Raw genomic sequence first — 24481 nt, forward strand, 5'->3', positions numbered from 1 at the left:
TCTTTTAGCATTATGTTTGTATCTCAGAAGGTTTTATAGTGGCCATTTTATTACAATACTGACAGCTCAAATTCAAAGGCAGGTCCTTATCAAAATGGCTGCCTTGGAATTGGTCTGGTCGTATTTCCAGTCTGATGCTTCATGAAAGATAGTTGTAAACATAATTGTAAACAATGTATAGTATATGCCGACATTGTTAATAATTAAAAAGTTTCTGTCTCTTCTTCTGTGTGTGTCACCAGACATTCAAGGCAAGTTTCATCATCGATTTTATTTTACAAAGGTGACATTTAACCTTTATGGAAGAATGCTCTCTCTCTCTCTCTCTCTCTCTCTCTCTCTCTCTCTCTCTCTCTCTCTCTCTCTCTCTCTCTCCCCGTCTTTCTCTCTTTTTATATATATATATAACACACACACACACACCTGGTTTGAGAGCATTTGTTATGAAAGTAAAATATTTAGAGTAATGCTTGATTTAAAGTAATTTACCCAAACATTCATTCTGCTTCTGTGCTTAGATATTGCAAGACATGAGCTCGTTGCTGTTTTCCCAGGGTTTCAGTCTTGCTTTGCGTGTGCAACCAATGCACATCCCATTGTAGGCTACCAACCTTTTAAAATGCTTAAGGGCTTTATTTGCACATCCAATGTTTGTTATTTTCTGCAGTAATATGCCTTGTGGATAAATTCCATAAACATTTTCATAATTATGGCTTGTGGATACAAAACAGACATTGCTACAGACTTGTTATGACAAGGAAAATATGAAATCGATTCAGCTGTTCTAATTGTCCCTGAAAGAAACATTAAAAAGTTGAAATTTCACTTAATCAACCAAAAGACGACATTTGGTTACACACATACAACATGCATCCCATGACATCATTTATAAACCCATTGTGATGTCTCTGCAACAAGTAATGGCATTTGCAGGCTTAGAACAATTACTATATGACATCACATTGAGAAATTTTTGAAGGCACTCCTCATCATTAGGAATGCATGAAGAATTGGCAAACAATGTGGCTTTAAAGTTTGTGCTTCTATTTTCTACTCATAATTTCAAAAGAATTTCATGAGAAATATATCTAAAACAAGTTAACACTAAAACCACAGAGGAAAAAAAAAATCACCATCATAATCATAATATAACCATAACAACAAGAAGAAAGTTCACCAATAACCATAATATTAACTGGCATAGTAATGACAATAACAAACACCAATGTATTACAGAGCTGTTAGGAAGATTGTCATGTTCATAATTCATTAAGATACACACTAGTTCCAGTGAAAAGTTAAATGAATGGGTTACCACCAATGCCCCTGATGCTGATGGGATATAAACTACTCCTTAACACTTTTACTGGGAGGCTGTAACTTATAACGTTCAGTTTCATTACAGTGAAAATTAACCAAGAGATATAAAGTCAATGACAAAAAATGACCACTTGGTGGTTTTACAATGTAAATTGTTGTTTTCATTGGTCAGATGAGTTTTCTTGACACCTGTGCTATTTCTCAGAGATCATAATCGTACAGTAAATGATATCTAGCTTGTTTGCGAACAACCTCATATTGATATTTTTCATTGTGATAGTTACTTACTACGTTAATATCTTTTTATAAATAATGAGATTATCAATGAATAATGAGTAAGCTGTGCGTAACATCTGTACCACTAACGCACGTGTGTTGTATAGCCCTTAATATTGATAAGCATTATTGGTTATGAAGATATCAGGTATGACGTGTTATGTTCATATCTCAGTAACAGCAGATTGAAAAATACAGGTTAGCTGTTCTGGCATGCCCATATACTCGAACTATTCGAGTCTCCGTTTTAACAGCATATACACATGGCTTCAATATGGAGATTTAGAAAGCAGTCCAGGAGGTTTGTCTTTATGCAAATGTCAACCCACACCTGAGCGAGATAATGATACTGCTATGTTATGCACTAATTTTATGCCAGAATACCATAACATAGAAATACATTGATGAGTGCTCTTACTCTTGAGTCATTCTCTTCATCTTAGATCCATATTTAATAGCTTGAGGTGAACCGTTTGACACAGTATACCTAAGAGGAGCCAGTGTTACAGGAATCTAATGTATTATTCTTGTGCTTTTGGTAGTCCAGCGTCCCTTATGATGAATCTTCCTTACAAATCCCAGCACTTGGACATTGTAGAAAGTGGTGGCTCAGTATCCAAACAAAGTGCCATTGATCATTAATGAGTCTTTTTAAGGGGAAAAAAAAGATGATTGTCAGACATTTCTCTTGGTATTCTACTGGGCTTTTCTGCCCAATTGTGTCCCAGAATGGCTTTCCTCAATAGTTCAAAGCAATCTCCAGTTATGTACTGAAGGGCAGACTTGAGAATTTAAAACTTATGTACTATTTTCAGTATTTCCTAAAAAAAAAAAAAAAAGAAATTAACAGAAACTCACTTGGTACATCCATGTTAAATTCACACTGAATAAGATGCAGGTGAAACAATGGTGAGGCTTGCTTTCTCTGTCTCGCAGTATTCAAAAGGAGTTTATGGATATGCTCCTCAAATTGTTCCATCTTCATTCATTTTGACATATGCTGTGAAAACCCTGCCACACTTCCTCATTATGTTGAAGTGGATTAGGGTTTAAAAAGAGATAAGATCCAGCATTACGTTTGTCCAACTGTAAGTAGGTTTACAATTCATCAGTTGGGATAAGTGCTCAACTCATATTCATCTGGTTCCACTTAATGCTGACGTTAATTATTATATTAGTCTCCCAGTAGTTCCATTTTAGTTATAAGATGAAAGCCATTCTCTGAAATATATTTCTCCATAGCAGCTATATATGAAAAGTGTAATAATGTGAAATATCTGAGGATAAAAACATGACAAAGATAGGAAAAATGTTTTTGTTCATCTGTCACATCATGTGGAATTTATATTACACTCTATTGATATTCTATGCAGTAGATTATAGGCAAACTTTTCGCAAATAAATAGTTGTATATGGCAGCTTTGATCATAATTATAGCGGCAATTTCATGAACATAAAAAGCACAACAACTTTGAAGCTCTATCAAACCTGACTTAAAACTTATCTAATCTTATCTTATGAATTTGCCACTATATACACAATATATATCTGTAAAAAATATGGTGCCACTTCGTGGCCCCCTACTTTAAGATCTGCTTCTCTTATTCCTTTACCATCCTCCTACTCCTTTTCTCTGTTCTCTTGGTATTTCTCTCCCTCTTCCTCCCACTCTCTCTCTCCCACAGTCCCTCTACCATCCTCCAACTCTTCACACAGTCTATCACTCACCCATATTCTCCATTCCCTCCTTCCCTCTCCAGCTTCTTGTTCACACAGTAACCTCATTCTTGCTTCCCGTTCTAACCCCTTGGTTTGATGCCACTCCTCCTCCACTTCCCCCTGCACCAGGGATGAAGTGAAGTTGTTCAATGGTATTTTGCCTTTTAGCTGCAAATGCAAGCCTCCTGGCACTGTGTCCACTAAGAGTCCCTGTTCCCATGACAACTCCTGTTCCAGGCATGTCGCCCCATCCCACTCCTCCAGCCCCGCCTCCGCCCAGGTGACCTGACATTGCTGACGAATTCCGCTCCTGCTCTCGCCCTGAGGTCGGGTGCGAGTTCATCTTGATCATGTGGTGCCGGTCGAGGGATGGTGTGGCGCAAACATTCTGCTGTGATTGAGCTTTCTGGTGGCTTACACGGGGCAAGGTGGGTACCATTCCACCTCCACCAGTGTGGGCCGTGTAGTCGCTCATTCCCATACCCATCGTGCTTCCGTCGTACTCATCCCCACCTGCCTCCTCCTCTAGATGGTCTGGGGACATCAGCAGCCTCTCCTTGGACTTCTTCAGGGTGTTCGTATTGGTATTCTTTGATGAATTGGCCATGGCTTTGTAGTATTGGTGCTGCTGGTTCTTCGACATCCTTGATAAGGTGTTGCCGTCACAGAGGGCAAGGAGTTGGTCTGTTGATTTGACACGACGTGGTGGTTTGGAAAGCGTATCATAGTTCTGGTTTTGTTTCGACTCCGGTGGATCCAGAGGGTAAGGATTCGGGGTGTGGCTTGGGGCAGACTGTGGATGAGGTATTCGAGGACGAGTACCACGGTTGGGAAGCGTGCCTCTTCCCCCCATCGTGTAGTCACCACCCCAGGGAAGGTGATGCTGGGAGGAATGAAAGGAAGGAGGAGCGTTGTTGGGCCTCCGTTTGGTGGTACAGTAACCTGAATATTCCTCCAATCCTCCTTTCTCTATAGGTGGAGTAAAATATGTTTGGAAAGATCAGAAAATTGAGAGAGAAGAATAAACCAATTAGAGATGCACAGATATAAAAAAATCTGCCCAATTTGAAAGTTTTATTTTTATTTATGTTTTTTATTTTTTTTTTAATGCAGTAAATTTATACAAGATAATACATTTCTCTTGGTATGGTTAACAACGACAAATTACAACATCCAAATTCTGTTCAATACCAATAAGACTTTGTTTTTTTTTTTTTTTCTTGTTTCTATCTATCTATGGCCAATGAATAAAAATTAATGGCTGACATTACATCTCGATACAATCTGATATAAATAAATTAACAATAAAACACTAAAAAGCAATCTTTTTAAAGTGAATTTAGACATCACAAAATTATAATGTCTTGTACAGTATAACAATCACTATTAATTTTGGGTTTTATTTATAATTACATGTAATTATAGCACGCATTATCTAGATGGAAAATCTGTATATTACCAAAACAGATTATTAATCTAACAACCAATATAGAACCAATATACTGTGCATCCCTAATAAATGTGGATGCACAACTAAAAATTTGTGCATACTTTGAGCTACAAGCTAGAAATGAATTCAAACTTTCATCACAATCTACTTAACACTTAAAAATAAATTCTTCAACCTCCAATCCAGAGCTATGCTTAATGCTTGATTTCATTAATGCTTGATTTTGTCAATGCCTAAAATCTGTATTACATTAATATATCAATATTAATACAATACAATCCTGTTTTATCCTCAGACCTAAGCCATTTCATCTTTTGGCTGATTAAGTCTGAGTCATTGTATCAGCCTTTGCCTGTGCAGAACTTTCTTGTCCTCCAACTGTAACTCACACTTCCTTGGAGGTTTGATGTCTAGCTGAGAGAGAAACCTTAAGGCTGTATACGTCTGTACACGATTATGAGTGCTTTGCACTGGTTTGCCCTCATTAAGATGACCCAAGTGTTCCAGTGAAACACTAACACTGCTTGAAATAAAAACCCAAGCTTACAGATATTTATACGCAATGCTCTGAGCTCCACATGAGACTCATGTCCTCATCATCAATCAGGTAATTTCTCCTTCTAAACAGAACAGTACTAAATATCACACTGTTTTTGATAACAGTCCATCTTTTTCTTCTTATTGCTTATGAATTTGCTTTATGCCTTTGAAATTATGTCTCTATAATAAGAAAGCAGTCATGCCAACCTTTTATGTAATTTCTACAAAACATAATGTCCTTGAGATTAGAATCTTCCTCTCCACTGGTAATAAAGCACTCACCCAGACGTTTGAGAGATGAGTATCTGTTGATCTCAGGCTTCATGGCAGCTTCATACGAGGGCGGCAGCTGAGCCAGGTTATGTAGAGAGTGATGGAAGGACGGCTGGGGCTTCATGGCATTAGTATGTTTACTGGGCTTCAGTGTGCCACCGGTGGCCAGCTGCATGTTATTCATATGTTGTCCACACTCTTTAAACACACAATGATGGACGTTGAGCTAATTCAAACTCTATAGAATAAAGAACTGTAGGACTGTGGGTTTTACCTACCAATGGTGGCTGTATGTTTGGGACTGGAACCTGTTGTATGGATGAAGTTATGCTGTAGATTCCCCACTGTGAAACAGAACGAAGGCATGTGTGTTTTAGAGATTTCTGCCTTCATGCCTTTGCAATAAATTATATTTAGTATGAATTTACGATGTACATTTATTCATCTTCTACTTCTACAAGATGTTGCCCTATTAAGCTCTTTCTCGCTCTACAATGTGTCAAAAATTTTACACCGTCTGTTCATTTTAATGCCATCATATACAGCTCTATGTTAAATAATTCATAAATGCCCTTTCATCATTTGGCTATTGCTTTTTCCCTGTGTTCCTTCCTTGTCCTGAATTTATACAGTTGGCCGTTCACAAGATTCAAGTTGATATTGAAACATGAAAGGAACTCTGTTTGACATATAAAGCAACAATACCAGCCGATTGCAACCCAGTTTATATGTTTGTTTTTGTAGACACACAAAATCATTATGATGAATGGATAACAAATATTAATTTTCATTTTTACTTTGAAGTGAAAAGTTAAAGTGAGATGCCCCCTTCAGAAATGGGGCAGAGGGTCCCCAGTGGCATGCTGCTGCTTCTACAATATCTTTATTTTTTAACTGAATAATTATTATTCATGCACTTATTATTTAAGAATATCATAAATTAGATGTGCATTTCAAATATCTTCATTATTCATAATTATGAATAATATCGGAATTCTTGTGTAATTCAAATCTCTTCAACAGGGATTCTGTATTCTGATTTGTTTGTTGTTATTCACTACGTTTTGTCACTCAAAATGCATAAATGTGCATAGTATATTTAATTTAGTATTTTTGCCATTTCAAAAGCAAACACATTTAAAAACAGCCCAAGAGAGGAGTTCATTTCACCTCAGTAGAAAGGCATTTCTTTCATAAGCTTTCATGGTTATCAATTGTGTGCTAACAATTAATGTTTCCATTAATATATTATAATACATCATTATTAACAATATTCCCTTAATAATAATATTTTAAATATTAATAACATCTTAAACATGCTAAACTCATCTTGCTGAATTAAATGCACGCGGTTCTTGAAAGGGCCATCTCCCCTTCATATGGAGATTATGAATTTTTCCACTCACGTCGGTTATCTTTACTCTGTAGAGTTGGATAGAGATTTTTCGGGGGTCGTCCAAGAGTCCCCTCTCCTCCTCCAGTTCCCAAGGCAACACTGTTGTTTCTCTCTCCCTCTTGAACTGGACTCGACTGGTGACGCAGCATTTCCACAAGAGCCCTGACAGGAAAGGATGTAGAAATGATTAAGTTAAGAAAATACAGGTTTAGGTGTATCAGAAGTCCGTTTTGATCGAGACGCATGAACTCTAACCTGGGCATGTTGAGTTCCCTGTTCCTAGGCTGCCGTGACGCCTTGTGGAACGCCACTTTAATGGCCACTGCCACCGCCACTGTAAACGAAATGACTCCACCGATGACATAGACCGTGTTGTTGCTTTGTTCGATGCGGTTGAGGTCCGGGTAGGCAGGCAGCGAGGGCCTGGTCACAGGTGGGGCCGTATTGGCCCACACTGGGGAATGGTAGTTGTGGCAGATGTTCTGGTCCAGCCTTCGAGAGCGGTCCGGACAACAAAATCTATAATGGCAGGTCCCGCAGCAGTAGATGAAGTCATCCTTGGAGCAGTTAAAGGTGATGTCATACTGGCCCATGACATCATAATAACCCCGACAAACATCCACTTCCACCAGTTTGCGAGGAGGCGGAGGTACCTTCACCGCTCTAAAAGGTCCCTTCAGTGCATCAGTCGTTGCATTCTTTGGCAGCATTATCTGAGGCAGCGGCCTGGGGGGCATTTCCGCTCCAGCTGGCTCCTTTGGCCGATGATTCATCGACTTCCCTCGCATGCCCCGACCGTTTTTAGAAAGGGGGTACAGAAAGCCCCTACCCTGAGATATGGGGTTGGATGTAGGGGTAATGATGATAGGCCCATTTGGTGTGTTTCTGGTGGGGCCCGGGACGCTCGCCGAAGAAGCGTTAAGTGGGAAAGCGACTAGCAGAAAGAGAATGATGACACGCACTCGAGCTTCCAAGGTGGGCATCATCTTTACATGACTAACGCTGCTATTTTCTCTCGCTGACTCAACCCACCGCACAATGCTGAATTTTGTAAAAACAGTCTGCCTTGCGCCGTATGTAAAATATTCTTGTAGCAGCCCTCCGACGTATGAAATCTGGGTCTTTATGAAAACAGTCTTGAAAGGAAAATCTGTTTTCAAAGTCTGTTAAAAAGTGTGCGCCGTGAACGGTCACACTCCAAGACGGCGCGAGAGAAAAATAACTATTCTGATGTGCTTTCAGCTTCGAGGTGAGTTACACAACACACAGTCTCTCATCATGCAGTGCTTCCGTCCAGCACATTGCTGGAAAACAATCCAAATGCCGACAATATTTGGTGCAGGCAACACACAATCGGCTAGTTGTTGTATAAACAGAAATTAAAAAGACTTATTTAATAAACTGACAGTTTTGAATGTATTAACAAGGCAAATATTCCCTTTTGAGGTATTCCCTTTCTTGAAAAATATACATTTTCAGATATCCACAGACAAACAAAATGGCTTCTCGTTACTGTCCTTCTATTACTTCAATATCTAGTGTCTATATTCAGCGTTGACACATGAAGGCAATTATGTAGTATACTGTATACAATAAAAGTGTTTAGGTTTAATTCCCAGTTTTGGCACTTATCAGGATGAAAGATTTGTTTTAAGAGAAAGGGGCAACTGTAAACATCTTTAAAATGTAAACGAATGTTTTGCTGATCACAATGATTATTATTATTATTATTTTTAATTTGGGCACTCTTTACGTTCAGCAATGGCACTTAAGTCTTTGAGCAGATTTCCCTGACCTGTAATGCTCCCTGAATGTTTGCTATTATTAACTAGTATAAACAATTTTCATACACTTGGTGAAAAAACAACAACAAACAACAACAACAACTCAGAAATGGATCTTGTTGTACTGCACTTGTTTACGTGTTAACAGGACTACTCCGGATGTTGAACTCCTTTGAGGGTTCGAGGGCAGTATGGTGAGGAATCATTCTGATTTTGTTCCGTATCTCATTCATGGAGTGAGATTCAATGAGTGTGCGTTTCCTCATTAAGCATGTAAACAATTACCAAATGGATAATCCTGTGTGCAAATCTAAAATAGGTAAAAGAAATCAGGTATGAATATATAAGTCACATTGAATATAAAATGGTTGTCCTATCTACTTGCATTTAAGATGTGTATTCAGAATATATAATAAACCGTAGGCACAGACACACACACACACACAAACTGATGATGGCAGAAAAGACGTAAAACGTTTTCAAGGCTGATTGTCTTCACAATAGAAATTTCCAAGGGGAGAGACTATGTAAAAACCTTCCAGTCGCTTTCCAGTTTCTTAAGGTTCACTCAACAGATTTGCTTTTAAGATAAGCTTAGTTTTCATTGAGACCGAGAAACATTTGAAAGGGTTTGCTGAAGCTCTTGGTGAAATGATTTTAAATCCCATGGTGTGGACATGGCTGTTTCCTCACTGTTTTGCAGGGTCGATCTTGGAATCCGCTGGCGGTTATGAAGTGTTCAGTTATCAAGCGATGTGCCTCTGAAAAGAAATCAACACATTGATGTTACATCCTACATGCACACACACACACACACAGACATCTGTGAAAGTTTTTGAAAGATCATAGTTAGCTTGTCATCTGCTTGGCAGCCTATTATTTTCATCGTGACACATATGGCATGTGACAGGCAAATAAGGTATGCAGCAAAACTAATGCGATCAATATAGAATCCACCGAATTCAACACAAAAGACATTTGCATGGGGTTGGGCTGTATGTCTATACACATTATATGTACCAAATTGTTTTTTTATACAAAATATGACAATGAAATGACTTTTGAACATTAACACGAACTCAACTCAGCTATAAAATTATTGTTTTATCAAATAAACATTTTATAGTCATGTAAAACCTAAATATGATTTAGAAACAATACGCGAAACTCATCATTACAATAGCTAACTTTTTTCACCTTGGCGATAAAATCATCGACGCACATGCTCTGATGATCATATTAGTTCCAGTTCTTCAAATATTGAAAAACAAAACAAAATAGAAAGTCTCAAACTTTATGTTTCTCTATGTCAAAATATTTCTTATCTTAGTGAATTCTTCTTTGATGTCTTTATCTGTTGCCTGTTATTTTGTGTTCATCATGTTGGATGTGTCTTACATTGTTGGATGTTCCCTGTCTCGTGTTAAACAATTTTACAGAAATGTAAATATTAATAAAATTTGTAAGTTTTATACTCGTGTATGTGTATATATATATATATATATATATATATATATATATATATATATATACACACGTTCCCACCGATGAGATTTCAAAACCGTTGCAGTTGGATGATTCCAGATTCAGGAATGAATTCTTCCTTGCAATTTGCGAATCAGTTTACAAATGTTCTTTAAAAAAAAAAAAAAAAAGCATTGGCTCAGGAGAATGATTCATTCAGAAGAACATGAATTGGACCTCATCACCATGTTTCAGAACACAAGCAATTTCTTTACATTAAAATAGCAATGAATGGCATGTTTTCTGCAGTGTGACGAAGTTAAAAGTAAGATATTAAGCAGTGACATGTAGTAAAGTAAAATATTAAGTGCTGATTCTTGAAAAACACAATAATATACTCTTAGTAAATACATTATATATTTAACATTTTTTGAAAGATTTAGATGTAGGCAAGAGGGATTACGTTAATATATCTAACATTTGTACTAAGTATGTGCAGTAAAGCTGCAGATTCCAGCTCATGACGCTGAGAAAGAAAAGAAGAGCTGATGTGATGACCGTTTGTCTAATGTGTTACAATAAGTCAGTATGAATCAGAAGCATTGAAAGAAGTGAATAGTAGCAATGATCCGAACAAATAGTGATCAGTCCTTTTCAGAGAGCATAGCATGATGCATGACATGAAGGAGGGGGTGAGCGCGCGCGAGAGAGAGAGAGAGAGAGAAGCTTATTTTGTGACACTGTAGGTCTATGTGTCAGATTGTTTGTGAGGAAGTAAAAGAGACAGTGTTGTGCTAAATATTATTCTGTAATCAATACCTATATGCTTTATTTTTCACAATTGTAAGGGCCTGTGGAAAACTGTCAAGCAGATAAAAGAAGGTTGGGTAAAGTACGAAAAGAAACAAGATAAATGCAGGGTAGAGATTTAAATATGAGCACAGCATAGCAGAATGCACAGAGCCAGAGGTATAACAGAGGAGAGGTGCTTTGTGTGTGTGTGTGTGTGTGTGTGTATGTGGGAGTGCAGTGTGTGGGTGGGAGAGAATGGAGAGCGTTCGGTGACACCACTTACTAACACACATACGCACACAGTACACACAATACACAACACCGGGAACATACAGTGCTAATGCCAAACACTGAGACTTCCACACATGCAGACAGCATTGCTGGCTCACACAGGAATAATAACATCTACTAAATCCACAAAAATGCACTGTGCAGAAAATGTGTATAGTCCTCCGAAAGAGAGAGCATTGGAAATCTGTTGTCACAGATCAACAAGTTAATGCCATAAGAGACACCAGCTTGTATGTGTCTTTGATGTAATGAGGCACAGATATCACCAAGAAAAACTGCACAGAGAGGAGCCACACAAAAATCTGCAGGAAATACAGCATTGGGCAGGAAAATACACTCTAAAATACACTCTACTGCAGGCTGCACTCTCATCTGAGCTATAGCAGCTAAAGTGGAATATTGACTGATTTTAGATATATATATATATGTGTGTGTGTGTGTGTGTGTGTGTGTGTTTAAAAATACATAGGGATAAAAAGTACAAAGAAAATACAGAAAGCACAGAGGCACAAAAGGAAAAAAACTATTAAATAGTTGAAATGCTAAATAAATATAAAAAATATTGGTTAACTATTGTTTGAAATACTTTGAAAGTCATGACAAAAATATGAAAACCATAAATATGTGTACAAGCAGTGCTAAGACACTGTAAAAAAAAAAGAGAGAGAGAGAAGTTGTAAATAAAACATTATTTATTTGAGTATTATTTACAAGAAAATACTAGAAAACCTGTAGGTATTATTTCAAAATACATCAGAATACAGCCTCAAATTTTCAAAAATATGAACAAGAAAAACTATTCAATAATTAAAATGCTAAACAAATAAAATAAAAATATTGGCGAATCATTCTTTGAAATATTTTGAAAGTAATGAACATAATATTAAGACCATAAATCTGGAGGCAAGCAATGCAAATCATGTATAAAATATATTATATAATTTTTTTTTTAACTTTTTGAACAAATCAATGATTATTGGAGTATGATTAAAAAATACAATTTATAGTATATATTGATTCAATTATGCATACAATTATATTTTTTTTCTATACTTCACAATTGTACATGTAATTCAGTGTGCTACTTGACATTTCTTTGTAATTGTTTGTAAAATTTACTAGCAGTTTCTAAGAAACCTGTTTCTACACTATTGTTTTTCAGTGTATTATATTATATTATATTATATTATATTATTAAGGGACAATACATTTCAAAGATGTGTGGCAAAAATGTTTTTAATGTAAAATTAGCTATGACTGAATTTGATCATATATTCTACATATATTCATAAATATTCTATAACTGTGATCATATTCTAGAATAACCGTGAAATATAATACAACATTTCAGGACAAAAAAAATGATTTGGTCAGACTTTATTCTTTTATTTATGCTAAATGAATTCAACACCTCTCGTAATGACAGCTGCTGATAATGCTTTCATAATTAGCAGATTTAACCTGCTTGTGGTTTTGTCACCATTTGGTGCATAATTAATACGGAAGCATTAAATAGCCAAAGTGCTTTTAGAAAGGACTTTGCATTGACAGATACAATTATGGATTTGGTACAAACAGCGCAACAACCGACCTACGTGGGAAGAATGTTTTTCTTTTTTCACCTATATATATTTTCACCTGTGAGAAGTTCTGCTGGAAGCAATGACAGAAGACATTTTAGACACGGAATGCCGATCTGAACAGGTGTGGCTTTAAATGGTTCATATGGGCCATTTACAGTTTTCACAGGAGCGAACCTAAGAACAACCCATAACATTAAAAACAGCCACCTCTCATTTGCATATTTATAATATATATAGCATAGGCTATTTCGACACCAGTATGCGCTTTTGCAAACTGGATTAGCTTTTGCTGAACACAGCACCCAATGAGCAAGGCACTGTGGGCGACTTCTAAGAGATGTGACACTGAAGATGTGGCGCATTCAGAAAACAGTTTCTAGAATGTGAACTGACAGAGGAATCACTAACGATTCATCCGCTTTTAATCAGATTTTAGAAAATTGTGCTATTCTCCTTTTATTTCATTGTATTACTGTTGCAAAACATATCTGTTTTGGATGTTCTCTCGACTTCTCTTTATCTCCCTCCCTCTCTCTCTGTGATATTCATTGAGTGGGTTGAGGCAGCTCTCTCTCTCTCTCTCAGAATAGCACTGCAGCAGTTCAGACTTGTATAGAAGGAGAGAAGGAGAAAGAGAATGATTCTTCTCCCCTCTAAACCTGCTGTTTTTGTGATAGACAAATAGTTTACCCTTTTCCTCCGTACCCCTGTCACAATCCAGGCTATTCATGGACTTGACCTTAGCAGTCCATTAGTCCTAAAGCCTATGCATCTATAGTATAAAATCATTTTAAAAATGTACATTTATCAAATGCATTTCCTTGCAATTTATTTATTTATTTATTTTTGTGTGAAAGACAAAAAAGCCACTTTGTGTGCATGTTTAGATCTAATGGAATGAGATGAGTACATAAGACAGAATGATAGAGACTAAAGCTTCTGCCATATGTGCTCCCCCCCCCCCCCCCAAATAAAAGACCTATAAAATGTGTTGCAAAGTGTGCCATTTGGCAAGCACAAATTCTGCTTGGTGCCTCTTGACAGCAAATTTCACTTGTAAACATGAAAACCAGCTTTATTCGTAAGCAGGAAAAATGAAACCAGGTTGAATATACAAACCATAGTTTGACAACAAATGTTGTTGCATGAATGTACAGCCATTTAAATGATCAACATGGGATAGCGTTTCTTCTTTACTTTTTAAGTTTCATCTCATTACTGAACTTTATTCGGCAAGACTTCTGCAACTCAGGGCCTTGGCCGTTTTTCTATTGTTTTCTAGCCAGAAGGTGCTGTATATAAAATTATTCACAAGCATAAACCTCAGATTTTTCATAACAATTCCTACATCGGAGCCATCTTTAATACATCTGCGCTTTGCAAGTTCAGTTATTAAGTAAAAAATAAATAGTAAATGACGCACAATTATTTATAAGTTGGTGGCCTTATATGTGTATGTGTAAGCCCAAAAAATGCCACTAGGGTGAGTTCCGTTAATTCTGTCAACTTAGCATAACATAAGCTAACAATCAATAAAAATAAATAAAATAAAAAAAATCACCCAGCGTCATACCTTGTAGAGAGACACACCGTATGAAATGTTCTCTGCGCAACCAACCAAACACATCGGACTTTTGTCGCTCTCGTTACAGTCATATTCCCCAATAATAACAGGGTTTGATACATTTCTGATAGCTGGAGATTAAACTATCTTATATCGACGTGTCTCTTGCGGATTGTGGACCTGTAATTCGCACGCGGGTGAGTGGGTGGACATGACAAACAGCGCGAGCGCAATGAATGGCCGTCTGCGTAGGGGTGGATGCATGTTTGCACGGAAGGTGATATGGAGCCACCTTTCACTTACATATGTGTGTGAGCATCATCCTCCAGTCCCTTGCAATTGATCGAACATATAAAATGTGACATTTTGACCCGGCGCGCAAATCATGAAACTTACAGAACCAAACACAAGCGCGTGAACGTTTGATCAGACAATCAGATGACTTGCAGAAATATAGTTCAACTTGACTTACCTGTACTGCATCCTCCGGCTCCTCACAACACCCCCAGTCTCACATCTCACTTAACCCTGAGTGACGACGATGGCTGACAAATCCTGTTATTTCCACAAACTGTTTCAGCACTTTTCTACTGCTGGTAGAAGTACTCTAGGCTAGTCTTTTGGTAACAAAACAACAGTTTTAGTCACTTATATCTTTCCAGGTTTTTCTCTCACCTACGCCGTTTCTTTCCATGTTCGTACTACAGAGAAAGCATCGGTTTTTAGCGATAGGCAACTGATCGTGCACAAACTTGTTTGCGTGTTACCGTTCTTTACTGTGAAAGTATTCCAGGTGAGATAACCCTCGAAGTCCCTCATATATTTTCAATAACGCCCAGAATACCGATGCCATGCATTTTCATCCCGTTGCTCCTTAACGTTGCCGTTAATCGACGCCGCCTGCAAAGTGTGCACACAGGAACATTCCAACCCTGTCACGAAACACCGGTGGAATGAGGCGGGTGTTCTCACAGAGGTCCGCTGCGCTGAATAGTGCGTCTCTTGGTTTAGCGAGACGGTGTTGATGAGGGTTTGATACGTTGATTCCCGATCGCTTCAAGTGTTTCGTTTCTCAAATTATTTCTCATCCTTGCCACGAATATGGCTGGCTAAGTAATACGGTGTGTGTGTGTGTTTAGGGGAGACACACTGATCGGTTGCCATGGCAACGATGTCATTTTGTTTGTGACTCTAATAATCTTGATCCCCTGCCCTTAAAGATTACAACAATGGGTTGCAAGAAACTGCAAGGCATCGAAAAAAAGACGTGTAGCGCTGGCTAAATGTAACAGTGAGGGGTTTAGCAAACAAAATGCAAATAAAAGAAAAGACAAACCTGCATGATGACACAGCCGTTGCCTGTTCTATGGGCACATCCTTGTAAAAGCCGAACATTCACATAAATACATACAAAATAAACATGTCAAATGGATTAAGTACTGCACGACCTACATCTAAATAATAATAATAAAAAAAACATTGATTCAAACTGTTAATCTGATCCCCGCCCGCATAAAAAATACTCGTTTGCAATACAACTTTAGTTACAAGAAGTATTTCTAAGATTTATCATCTAGGCAATTGAATGCTTGATTAAATCGACGATAAAAATTTCGCTTAATTAATCTGCCCCAACTCTAATGTGAAACACATGAGCTCGGGTTGATAATCACACATCGACACAGACGCATGCAGCCCAGTGCTGAGCCTCTGTCCTCGACGGCCGTCAATCACCGCTTCAGCACCACGGAGAGCGACGCAACCACAATCCACCGAGGGCTTTAAATATTAACCACTCTGTGCCAGTAGAGCAGTTCACTTGTGTTTGTCTTGATATTTTGATTCTCACAGGTAAAAAGGGCGAACGGTTTTGCAGACTTTAGGGCCTATTGTGTAAACCACAGAGATCTGAAGCTTCGTTTATTTAAATAAACGCTTTGTTTTTTTCCAATTATTGTATATGTACTTCAGGCTCATATCTTCCCCCTCATCGGCTTCCTACAGACATCAATTAGCCGTTGTGCACTTAGCTATTCCTATGCAGGTGGGTGGGCCGCAGAGTCAACCTGAGACGAGAACCGGTCATCCGTTCATAACCCGCACAAATTACAGCCCGCAATGCGCTCGCTGAATATGGGTAAAACCTGAGGATGGCATACATGTTCAAAAGGGCGAAATGTACTGAACAGCTTGTTTTTAACCATCTGCAGGTCTCCATTATCATGCAATGTTTCTAAAAGCAAATATTACTGAATGCTGGGTGAAAGCAGCCTGATTGTAAGACTCCAATGGGTCTAACTGGTAAAAAAAAACACCACTTAGAGAACAAGTACATTTCTACAAAACACTTAAAAGATTAGCTCACCCATACATGAAGATTTGTTGAAAAAAAAAATTCGGGACAGATTTGGAGATATGTAGCATTTTATCATCACTTGCTCACCAATGAATCTTCTGCAGTGAATGGGTGCCATCAGAATGAGAGTCCAAATAGCTGATAAAAGCATCAAAATAATCCAAAATAATTTGTCTAGAACCATTTTCACTTGATCAGTACATATTTCCTTCCTAATTCAGACGAGATTACTTTAACTGGAGAAAGCAACGTTGTGGATAGAGAACGCATATATCAGCCAAAAGCAATGATTTTAAGTTTAAGTCTTAATAATGAATTTATTACAAATACAGCCTTTTCCACTTTTGGCTAAATTGATGTTTTGATCAGCTATTTGGACTTTCATTCTGATGGCACCCATTAACTCCACATTAACCATTGGTGAGCAAGTAATGTAATGCTAAATTTCTCAAAATCTGTTCAGAAGAAATCCATTTGAAGAAATAAACTAATCCATATCTAGTGAGTAAATTTTCACTTCTGGGTAAACTAACCCTCTTTTTATAAATTTAATTTGTAAATTTAAAAATGTACAAATTTTTTTTAAAAAAATTGTAACTTGTAAATTTAAAAAAAAGAAGAAAAAACAAATCAAATTATTTCCCAACACTCAATATTGTCGAAGAGAACTCCTAGTCCTTGCCCAGGTTCAACTGTCCAAAAAACAGAGAGGTATGACAAATATAGACTAATACATTTTTTCTTTAATAAATAAAAGGAAAGCTCAAACTGCTCTCTAAAATGTATTTCTAAATCATTTAAATAACTTAAAAATGGCCACAAAAAGCACTATGGTTTATCCACAAAATTTGGTTTCTGCAAAAGCATCTTGTCCAAATTTCATATCGCTTTGTAAGAGAGGATCTTTGGGAACTGAAGGCCCCATTTAAATGTAACAACGGGCAACAACAGACTACCAGAGATTCCTTAACAGCCTTTCGATTGAGAGATCAAGCTCTGGTCATATAAAAAGGGCTAAATATTCTTATTGAAAAGCATAACCAAACTACTTCATTTCAAAGATGACACTGAACACTATTTCTGGCTCACATTTCATGATCAACCGCCAGCCCCAATGCTCTATCCCAACTGACCCAAAGGCTTTAGGACTCAATCTCAAGCAGTGTCAGGTAAATGTAACCATTCCCTTAAAAATGGAAAAAGACCTTTTGAAAAGTGAACCTCAAAACAGAAATAAGCAGACAAATGTAGTAAAAACTTTAAACAAAAATAATACCACACAAATATGCACTCACAAAAAACATTCAAACAAAAACATAATATTCACGAGTAATATTCAGACCACATTTTAACTCCCTGTCTGTTATTCCTGATCTTGTATCTTTCACCACAAACACACACAACGATCATATCCTGTGCAATGTACTATTCTTCATGAAAATCTTTATGGGTGCAGTCCAACTACAGTAGGACAGAATTACAGTAACTGTCCCATCACACCTGGAATCTAAATATTATAAATTCTGTGCATACAGTACACACCGAAATCCTGCTTATGGTCATGACATAATTTTGGAGGCCACAAATGAACTTTGTCAAAAGTTTTACTACTGTTTTCATACTCTAAACAATCGTAAACCTTCTGAAACACAGAAGCAAACCCCTTTTGTGATGAAACAGAGAGAATTGTCACAAGGACAGTTCAAGTCCTGAGAATAAGTTGAAAGAGACAAGGGAACAAAAATGAGAGGAGTGATCTGGTAGGAGCATGACAAAACGAATGTGCCATCCTGAAAATGGAAAGACAGTTTGAGGAGGAGAAAAGGTGGTCTGCACACATCAATATTTATATGTACACAAAAAGCACAGATTCATTCTCTTTTATAGCCTCCTCAGAGCTCGTTTTTTATCTGTTTTCTTCTTCGCAACTATATTAGTGTTGTTACTGCTTGTGCCGCTGGAGCTGCTGTTACTTAAATTGTTGGTGGCAACACCATTTGTTGCCAAACCAGCCGCAGCTACACGTTTGTTTGGGTCTCCTGCATGCTTCTTGGGTTGGGGTCCATCAGCGGGCTCTTGAAGGGCCCCCGACGTGCCTCCCATAGCATGGATCTCTGTTAGAAGGTGAGCACGAGATGCATACTCCTTATAGTCCTCCAAAAGTAACCTCCCAGCCTCTTCGTTCAGAGCCGACTCTGGGTTAGGATGGATCAGAAGGCACTTGATGGTCTGTGAAAGAAAGAATTAGGAGGGTGTGGATGATAAATAAGTTACATAATCCAGAAATGAATAAAGGGTATTATTTTGGAAGCTCTGAATGATTTAATAAAAGATCTGATGGTCACGAGTCACAAGCAATCACAGATATTGTATTGTTTTAGATTTATCAGAGTTTATTGTTATTGCAAAATTAGTGGAGAATATTTTTAAGTTTGTAGAGTCAAAATGTATATATATTTGTTTGTGCTGTCTATCAATAATAATAATAAAAAATACTAATTATCCATACTTTTTCTGAAATTTATCACGATTAATCCCATGTAACATTAGAATTGTTAAATGTACTTTTATACTGCAATAATTTCACATTCTATCTTCAAATAAATGATGTACAAACAACATAGACAGTATATTTTTAATATTTGTTTAATGTCATATTTTGTATGACTAAAGGCATGCATCACTGATACCAATACTACTGATGTCTCTGTGAAATAGTTTTTCCCCCTAATATTTAACCATTGACTATAGCCATTCAACATTACAGTATAATTAACATTTAAAAAAAGAAAGAATTCTAACTAAAGTGAACTTAAAACAATTTTCATATAAACCCATTATAATAAATGTCATTTAGCAACTGTCCCCTTCAGAAAGCAGGAAATATACAGAAACTGAATAAAGTTATCAAACACTAAAATCTAATTTAAATAAAGATGAATCCTTAAAGCTACTGATTGATTTTTTTTTTGTTCTTTGATTAACAGACTTCAAAGCAGCTGGATATTTTAGCCGCTTTAAGAGCTGCCTCTGCCGAACATGACCGGATCAGATATGCATCGTATTCTCGCTCACCTCTTTCTTTTCGGACCCACTTCAGGTCTTAAAGTCTCTACTAATCAGACTTGAATCGGGTGTGTTAGATGAGTGAGACGGTGCTGGGGTGTTCCAAGACATTTTTTTGAAAAGCATTTCAGAGACATGTTCTTAAATGTAACTCATAACAAATAATAACATGCACGCACAGTTTTAATGCAGCTTTAATTGCCTTCCTGGTAACTTCATAACTAACGACATTACAACTAGGACTTTGCATGCTCAATTTTTTACAAGCTTTCAGGGTTTCTACAGGATTTTTAAGCTCAAATTTAAGACTCAAGACCTTTTTAATAATAATAATAATAATAATAATAATTCCTTACATTTATATAGCCCTTTTCTAAGCACACAAAGCACTTTACATTGTCAGAGGGTTTCTCCTCATCCACCACAAGTGTGCAGCATCCACCTCGAACGCCCACCACACACCAGCTTACTGGTGGAGAGGAGACCGAGTGATGAAGCCAAATCAAGAGATATGGGGATTGTTAGGAGGCCATGAAGGTCAGAGGCCAATGGGTGAATTTGAACAGGATGCCGAGGTTACACCTCTACTCTTTTCGAAAGACATCAAGGATTTTTTACCAACCACAAATAGACAATTAAAAATACAAATACTCATATGCCTGTATAAGTCATCAAATACATTTGCCTTTCAAAATTATCTCGTTTACTGGGATTCTGCTTTGTCATTCAATTACTCAACTAAAGTACAAAAGTTGAGTAGTGTTTTACAGTAGTGCATTACTGCATAAAAAAAAAACGATATAAATGCTTGTATATTTAGGCGTTTTTAATCTAGGTTTCACAGGACAAGAGAAAGAGTAAAATGCTACTTACTAGCAACACATGTCTCAGACCCAGCTCTGCCTTCCAGTCTCTTTTCAGCACATTGACACAGATCTCACCCTTGTGCCCAACATTAGGATGGAAAATCTTCGTGAGGAAGTAGCCCCTGGGAGGTGCAGCAGGAAAATCCTTTCCAAGGACCAGTCGCATCCGGAACACCCCTCCCGCATACGGAGTTCCTTCTGTTGAGAGACAGGGGAAAAGGTCAATTGTTAAGACATGGTGCGTAAAAGAAAGGAGAAAACACAACTAATATCCTGCACTATTTACCTGGGCCCTCAATGGAAGTGTGCAGCTCTGTGATGTCCTCTTCACTGGGGTAGATCTTGATCCCCTCCGGAGGGTCTGCTGCCAAGGCGGAAACCTCTTTATAGACCAGTCTCAACACTTGAGGGGGCAAGTTCTCCACGTTTGAATTCTCCAAAAATAAAATTAAAATAAGTCAAGCATGTACAGCATCAATTCCTGCAAACGCACATTTGATGGTAAACCTGCGCACGTTCTTGACAAACAATAAATAAACAAATGTAACGTTATCAGTCTCGATTCATGGTAGTTTTGACTGCTAGTTCCACACCAAACCTGTGTAATCTGATGTATTAGCTCAAGACAGTGAAAAGACACAAATTAAAGTAAAAAAAGGAGGAATAAATTAAATCAAATACATGTGAATGATAAAGTCTTAGGCTTAAATTAATAAGTTACAGCTTGCACAGTCTTGTAATATACGAACTCAATTGCTAAAAAGTAACGAGAATAAACAGAAAACCTATTTTCTTACATTAACCAAACAGTTTAAAGCATCGTTCATCGATTTTCAACTTAAACGTACCATTTCCAACTGTGTGGGGTTTTTTAATAGCCAGCAAATTAGTCTCAAATGAGAAAACTTGGCTAAGTGCTACCCAACCGATCCGGTGATCCACAACGAGACCGACGGAAACCACCGATAACGGATCTAAAAGTTGCAATCAATCAAGACTGCTAAATTTATTAAGACTTTTAAAGAATGTACAAGTTATCAAAACCTATTTCTCACTGTAGTGTCGGTCGACTTGCTAGTGTTGCTATCAAACAAGGCTAAGCTAGCGGTGGGCTTGGTGAGCAATATCGATATCTAGCTATTCTTCAGAGCTTTCCCTTGTGAAACTGCTATCCGATGGGGTCCTCAGATGAAACGTGCCGTTTAAAGGTTTTAAAGTCCAATGTGTTGTCAGTTTCATCTGATAAAGTTGGTTTGCTCGATAGCTGAATGCCACCGACGGCTCCTGTAGCCTGTTATCAGCTAGCAGTCTTTTTTGACACAGGAACAAAAATACAATTTGTCTGAGAAGCCGTTCGAAAGAGGTTTAACCAATCAGCGTCTGAGAAGCACTGCACGTGCTCAACAATTAAATCCCTATAGCCAATCAGAAACTTGGGTTAAGCTGACGTAGAAGCCCTTTGGAAACCTCACGGACCACAGAAAGTGGAGAATGCGAAAAATGCTCTTTGGCAATAGGTGCGTTTGAATAACTCATGCCCTCCCAAAGGCAGGGACAATTGTTGTTTCAATTCATGTTGCAATGACAATACTTTTTTTTTTTTTGCAAGCGTTTGGTGTCACTTTGCAATGTTATTTATTCAAAGTAATATGCTACGTTTTAGTTTAATCTAAAATATTTGTAAATCTATCCCGTTATGAGCCATCACTTACATTTAAAATAATTTGTGAATCATATGGTCATAGATTTACTCACAGCAACTGTTTCCTGTGACATTACCATCTGGAGGAAGCATTGGCCACATAGCTTCTTTTGTTATTTTTGTTGCTGTTTCCTATAAAGACCTCCATGCTAGTCAAATCTGTACTGACAACTCAAACGCCAAAAAAGTATTTGAGACCCTTTGGAGATCCCTGTTTATTATTATTGTTGTTGTCGTTGTTGTTTACATTTGTATTGCCATAGCATTTGCAGGGTCGCTGTGTTACAATACAACAGACAAAATAGTAAAAAGCAACAAATTGTTTTATTGACTATTTGCTATTTGTATTTAGCATTTTTTTTATTAATTATAATAATAAATAATTGTATAGAATAGACTGTACATTAAAATTGCAATATATATATATATTAATATATATTATATATATATTAATATATATTATATTATATTAATATATATAAGTCATAAGTGCTTGATATTTATCTCTTACGTTATCAGTTTGTCATAGGCCTATGCAGTTTTTTCATTATAACATGAGTAAAAACTAGTTGTTTTATCCCTTAATCCGTAAATTAGATCGTCGTTATTACTGGGGGGTATTCCAGAAAGCAGGTTATGGGACATACCCGGGTATGTTTAAGAGTAAGTAAGCGGATAACCTCAAATTTTGGTTACAAAAATGGAGGTACCTTTCAGGGTATGTTAGTAGTCATAGCAACTTACTCTCTGAACTTAACCTGCTCTGGAGCAGGTTATGTCCCAGGGTTAGTTCAATTCAGCGAGCCTTCAGTGGGCGTGACAGATAGCGCAAAACATTATATAATATTACAATATATTATATATAAATGATGTGTTAATGAGGAAGCGCTAATTTAAGTAATAAATAAGGTAATATATTATTTTAATATGATTATTTCTTTTGTTGGCATATATAAGAGTTATCTATAAATTATGTATTAAGAGGTATGTATAAATTATAAAACACTATGACAAGGTAATGTTTAACTTAGATATATTTCTATATTTCATTTATTACATGTTATATCTAACACATGGAGTGGCATTTTCCATAATGTCTAAATTCTAAATCAAAATATATATCTGATATGACTTAATGTATAATTAGCATAAAAACAAACAATATAATTCACATGCTCAAGGATTAAAGATTAAATGAAAAAAAAAAAGATTGCACAGCCATCAATGAGGTGGAGATATTATGCACTAAGCATGTAAACAACTAATGCACAAAAGAAGAAGAAAGAAACAGCTTGTCACGCTTTTTCTTAGCGTCCGTTTCCATAGTGATTCGTTTTGAATCTTAACCAGGAACATACCCTGAGTTGAATGAACTTACTCCTGGACGCGTTTTTGGAACCACATACCTCGAGTAAGAAAGGTTTTGTTTTAATCAACCGAGAGTTCAGGGTTTAGTTCATGGTAAGTTAACCCTGCTTTCTGGAATACACCCCTGATTTAATTAAGGCAAGTCCAAAAAAATTGCTGAAAACAAATCTGATATTGACTCAACCCACAAACGACCGCTAGAGTGCACTCCAATCCATGTCTGTAGTATATTTTAGGTTTACATGTTTAGTAGTAAAAAAGCTTGCAGATTGCTCACATTATAATATATAAATCTTAAACATAAAACCTGTATAACTAGTTAAATTATACAACAAAAACTACGAACATTTAAAAGGTGCACGGTTATAAAATAGGAAAAGTGTTTTACTACATAATATGTTTTATAATAATAAAAATAATAATAATAATAATAATAATAATACATGCTTAATATTTTACATTTATGCTAATAATTATCATATAATTGTATTATCATATAACAGTATTGTTGACAGCCGGGAATCAATTTTTGTTCTATATAGAACCTCCCCACAATTATAAATATTTATGAATATATGAATTTCCTTATCCCACATTAAGAATGACATCACTTGTAGACACGAGGATTTAGATTATTATAGCGCCCCATGTGGAGCTCACATTTGTGCTTC

At 36.9% G+C, this 24481-nt stretch overlaps 2 protein-coding genes across 4 annotated transcripts; both read right to left on the minus strand.

Moving 5' to 3' along the window:
* Window positions 1-397: 397 nt before the first annotated feature.
* Window positions 398-16405, minus strand: LOC128030781 (protein shisa-7-like). 3 transcript variants are annotated; one of them, XM_052618743.1, is made up of 7 exons: window positions 14925-16405; window positions 7230-9519; window positions 6985-7136; window positions 5857-5922; window positions 5588-5776; window positions 3325-4284; window positions 398-2417 (listed from the first exon to the last, which is right to left on the minus strand). In XM_052618743.1, exons 2-6 carry the CDS (start codon window positions 7958-7960, stop codon window positions 3365-3367), a joined length of 2058 nt encoding a protein of 685 aa, XP_052474703.1. In that variant the 5' UTR covers window positions 7961-9519; window positions 14925-16405; the 3' UTR covers window positions 398-2417; window positions 3325-3364. The 3 variants fall into 3 exon arrangements, with proteins under 3 accessions (XP_052474703.1, XP_052474701.1, XP_052474702.1); XM_052618741.1 differs by having other exon boundaries at window positions 398-4284; XM_052618742.1 differs by lacking the exon at window positions 14925-16405 and adding an exon at window positions 14462-14844 and having other exon boundaries at window positions 398-4284.
* Window positions 16406-17732: 1327 nt separating this feature from the next.
* LOC128030783 (ubiquitin-conjugating enzyme E2 S) lies at window positions 17733-22071 on the minus strand. Its single transcript, XM_052618745.1, has 4 exons — window positions 21589-22071; window positions 21027-21174; window positions 20748-20938; window positions 17733-19037 (listed from the first exon to the last, which is right to left on the minus strand). The coding sequence occupies exons 1-4, from the start codon at window positions 21589-21591 to the stop codon at window positions 18690-18692; spliced, it is 690 nt and encodes a 229-aa protein (XP_052474705.1). The 5' UTR covers window positions 21592-22071; the 3' UTR covers window positions 17733-18689.
* Between the last annotated feature and the right edge of the window lie 2410 nt (window positions 22072-24481).

This window comes from Carassius gibelio, chromosome A16 (genome assembly GCF_023724105.1).
Source record: "Carassius gibelio isolate Cgi1373 ecotype wild population from Czech Republic chromosome A16, carGib1.2-hapl.c, whole genome shotgun sequence".
Taxonomy (NCBI): Eukaryota; Metazoa; Chordata; class Actinopteri; order Cypriniformes; family Cyprinidae; genus Carassius; species Carassius gibelio.

Coding starts and splice junctions, on each gene's coding strand:
- LOC128030781 (XM_052618743.1), bottom strand. CDS start 7,960: ATGATGCCCACCTTGGAAGCTCGAGTGCGTGTCATCATTCTCTTTCTG. Junction 5,923..6,984: donor ACAGAGTAAAGATAACCGAC/GTGAGTGGAAAA, acceptor TCTGTTTCACAG/TGGGGAATCTACAGCATAAC. Junction 5,777..5,856: donor CAAACATACAGCCACCATTG/GTAGGTAAAACC, acceptor GTGTGTTTAAAG/AGTGTGGACAACATATGAAT.
- LOC128030783 (XM_052618745.1), bottom strand. Junction 20,939..21,026: donor CACTTCCATTGAGGGCCCAG/GTAAATAGTGCA, acceptor GTCTCTCAACAG/AAGGAACTCCGTATGCGGGA. Junction 19,038..20,747: donor GTCTGAGACATGTGTTGCTA/GTAAGTAGCATT, acceptor TTTCTTTCACAG/ACCATCAAGTGCCTTCTGAT.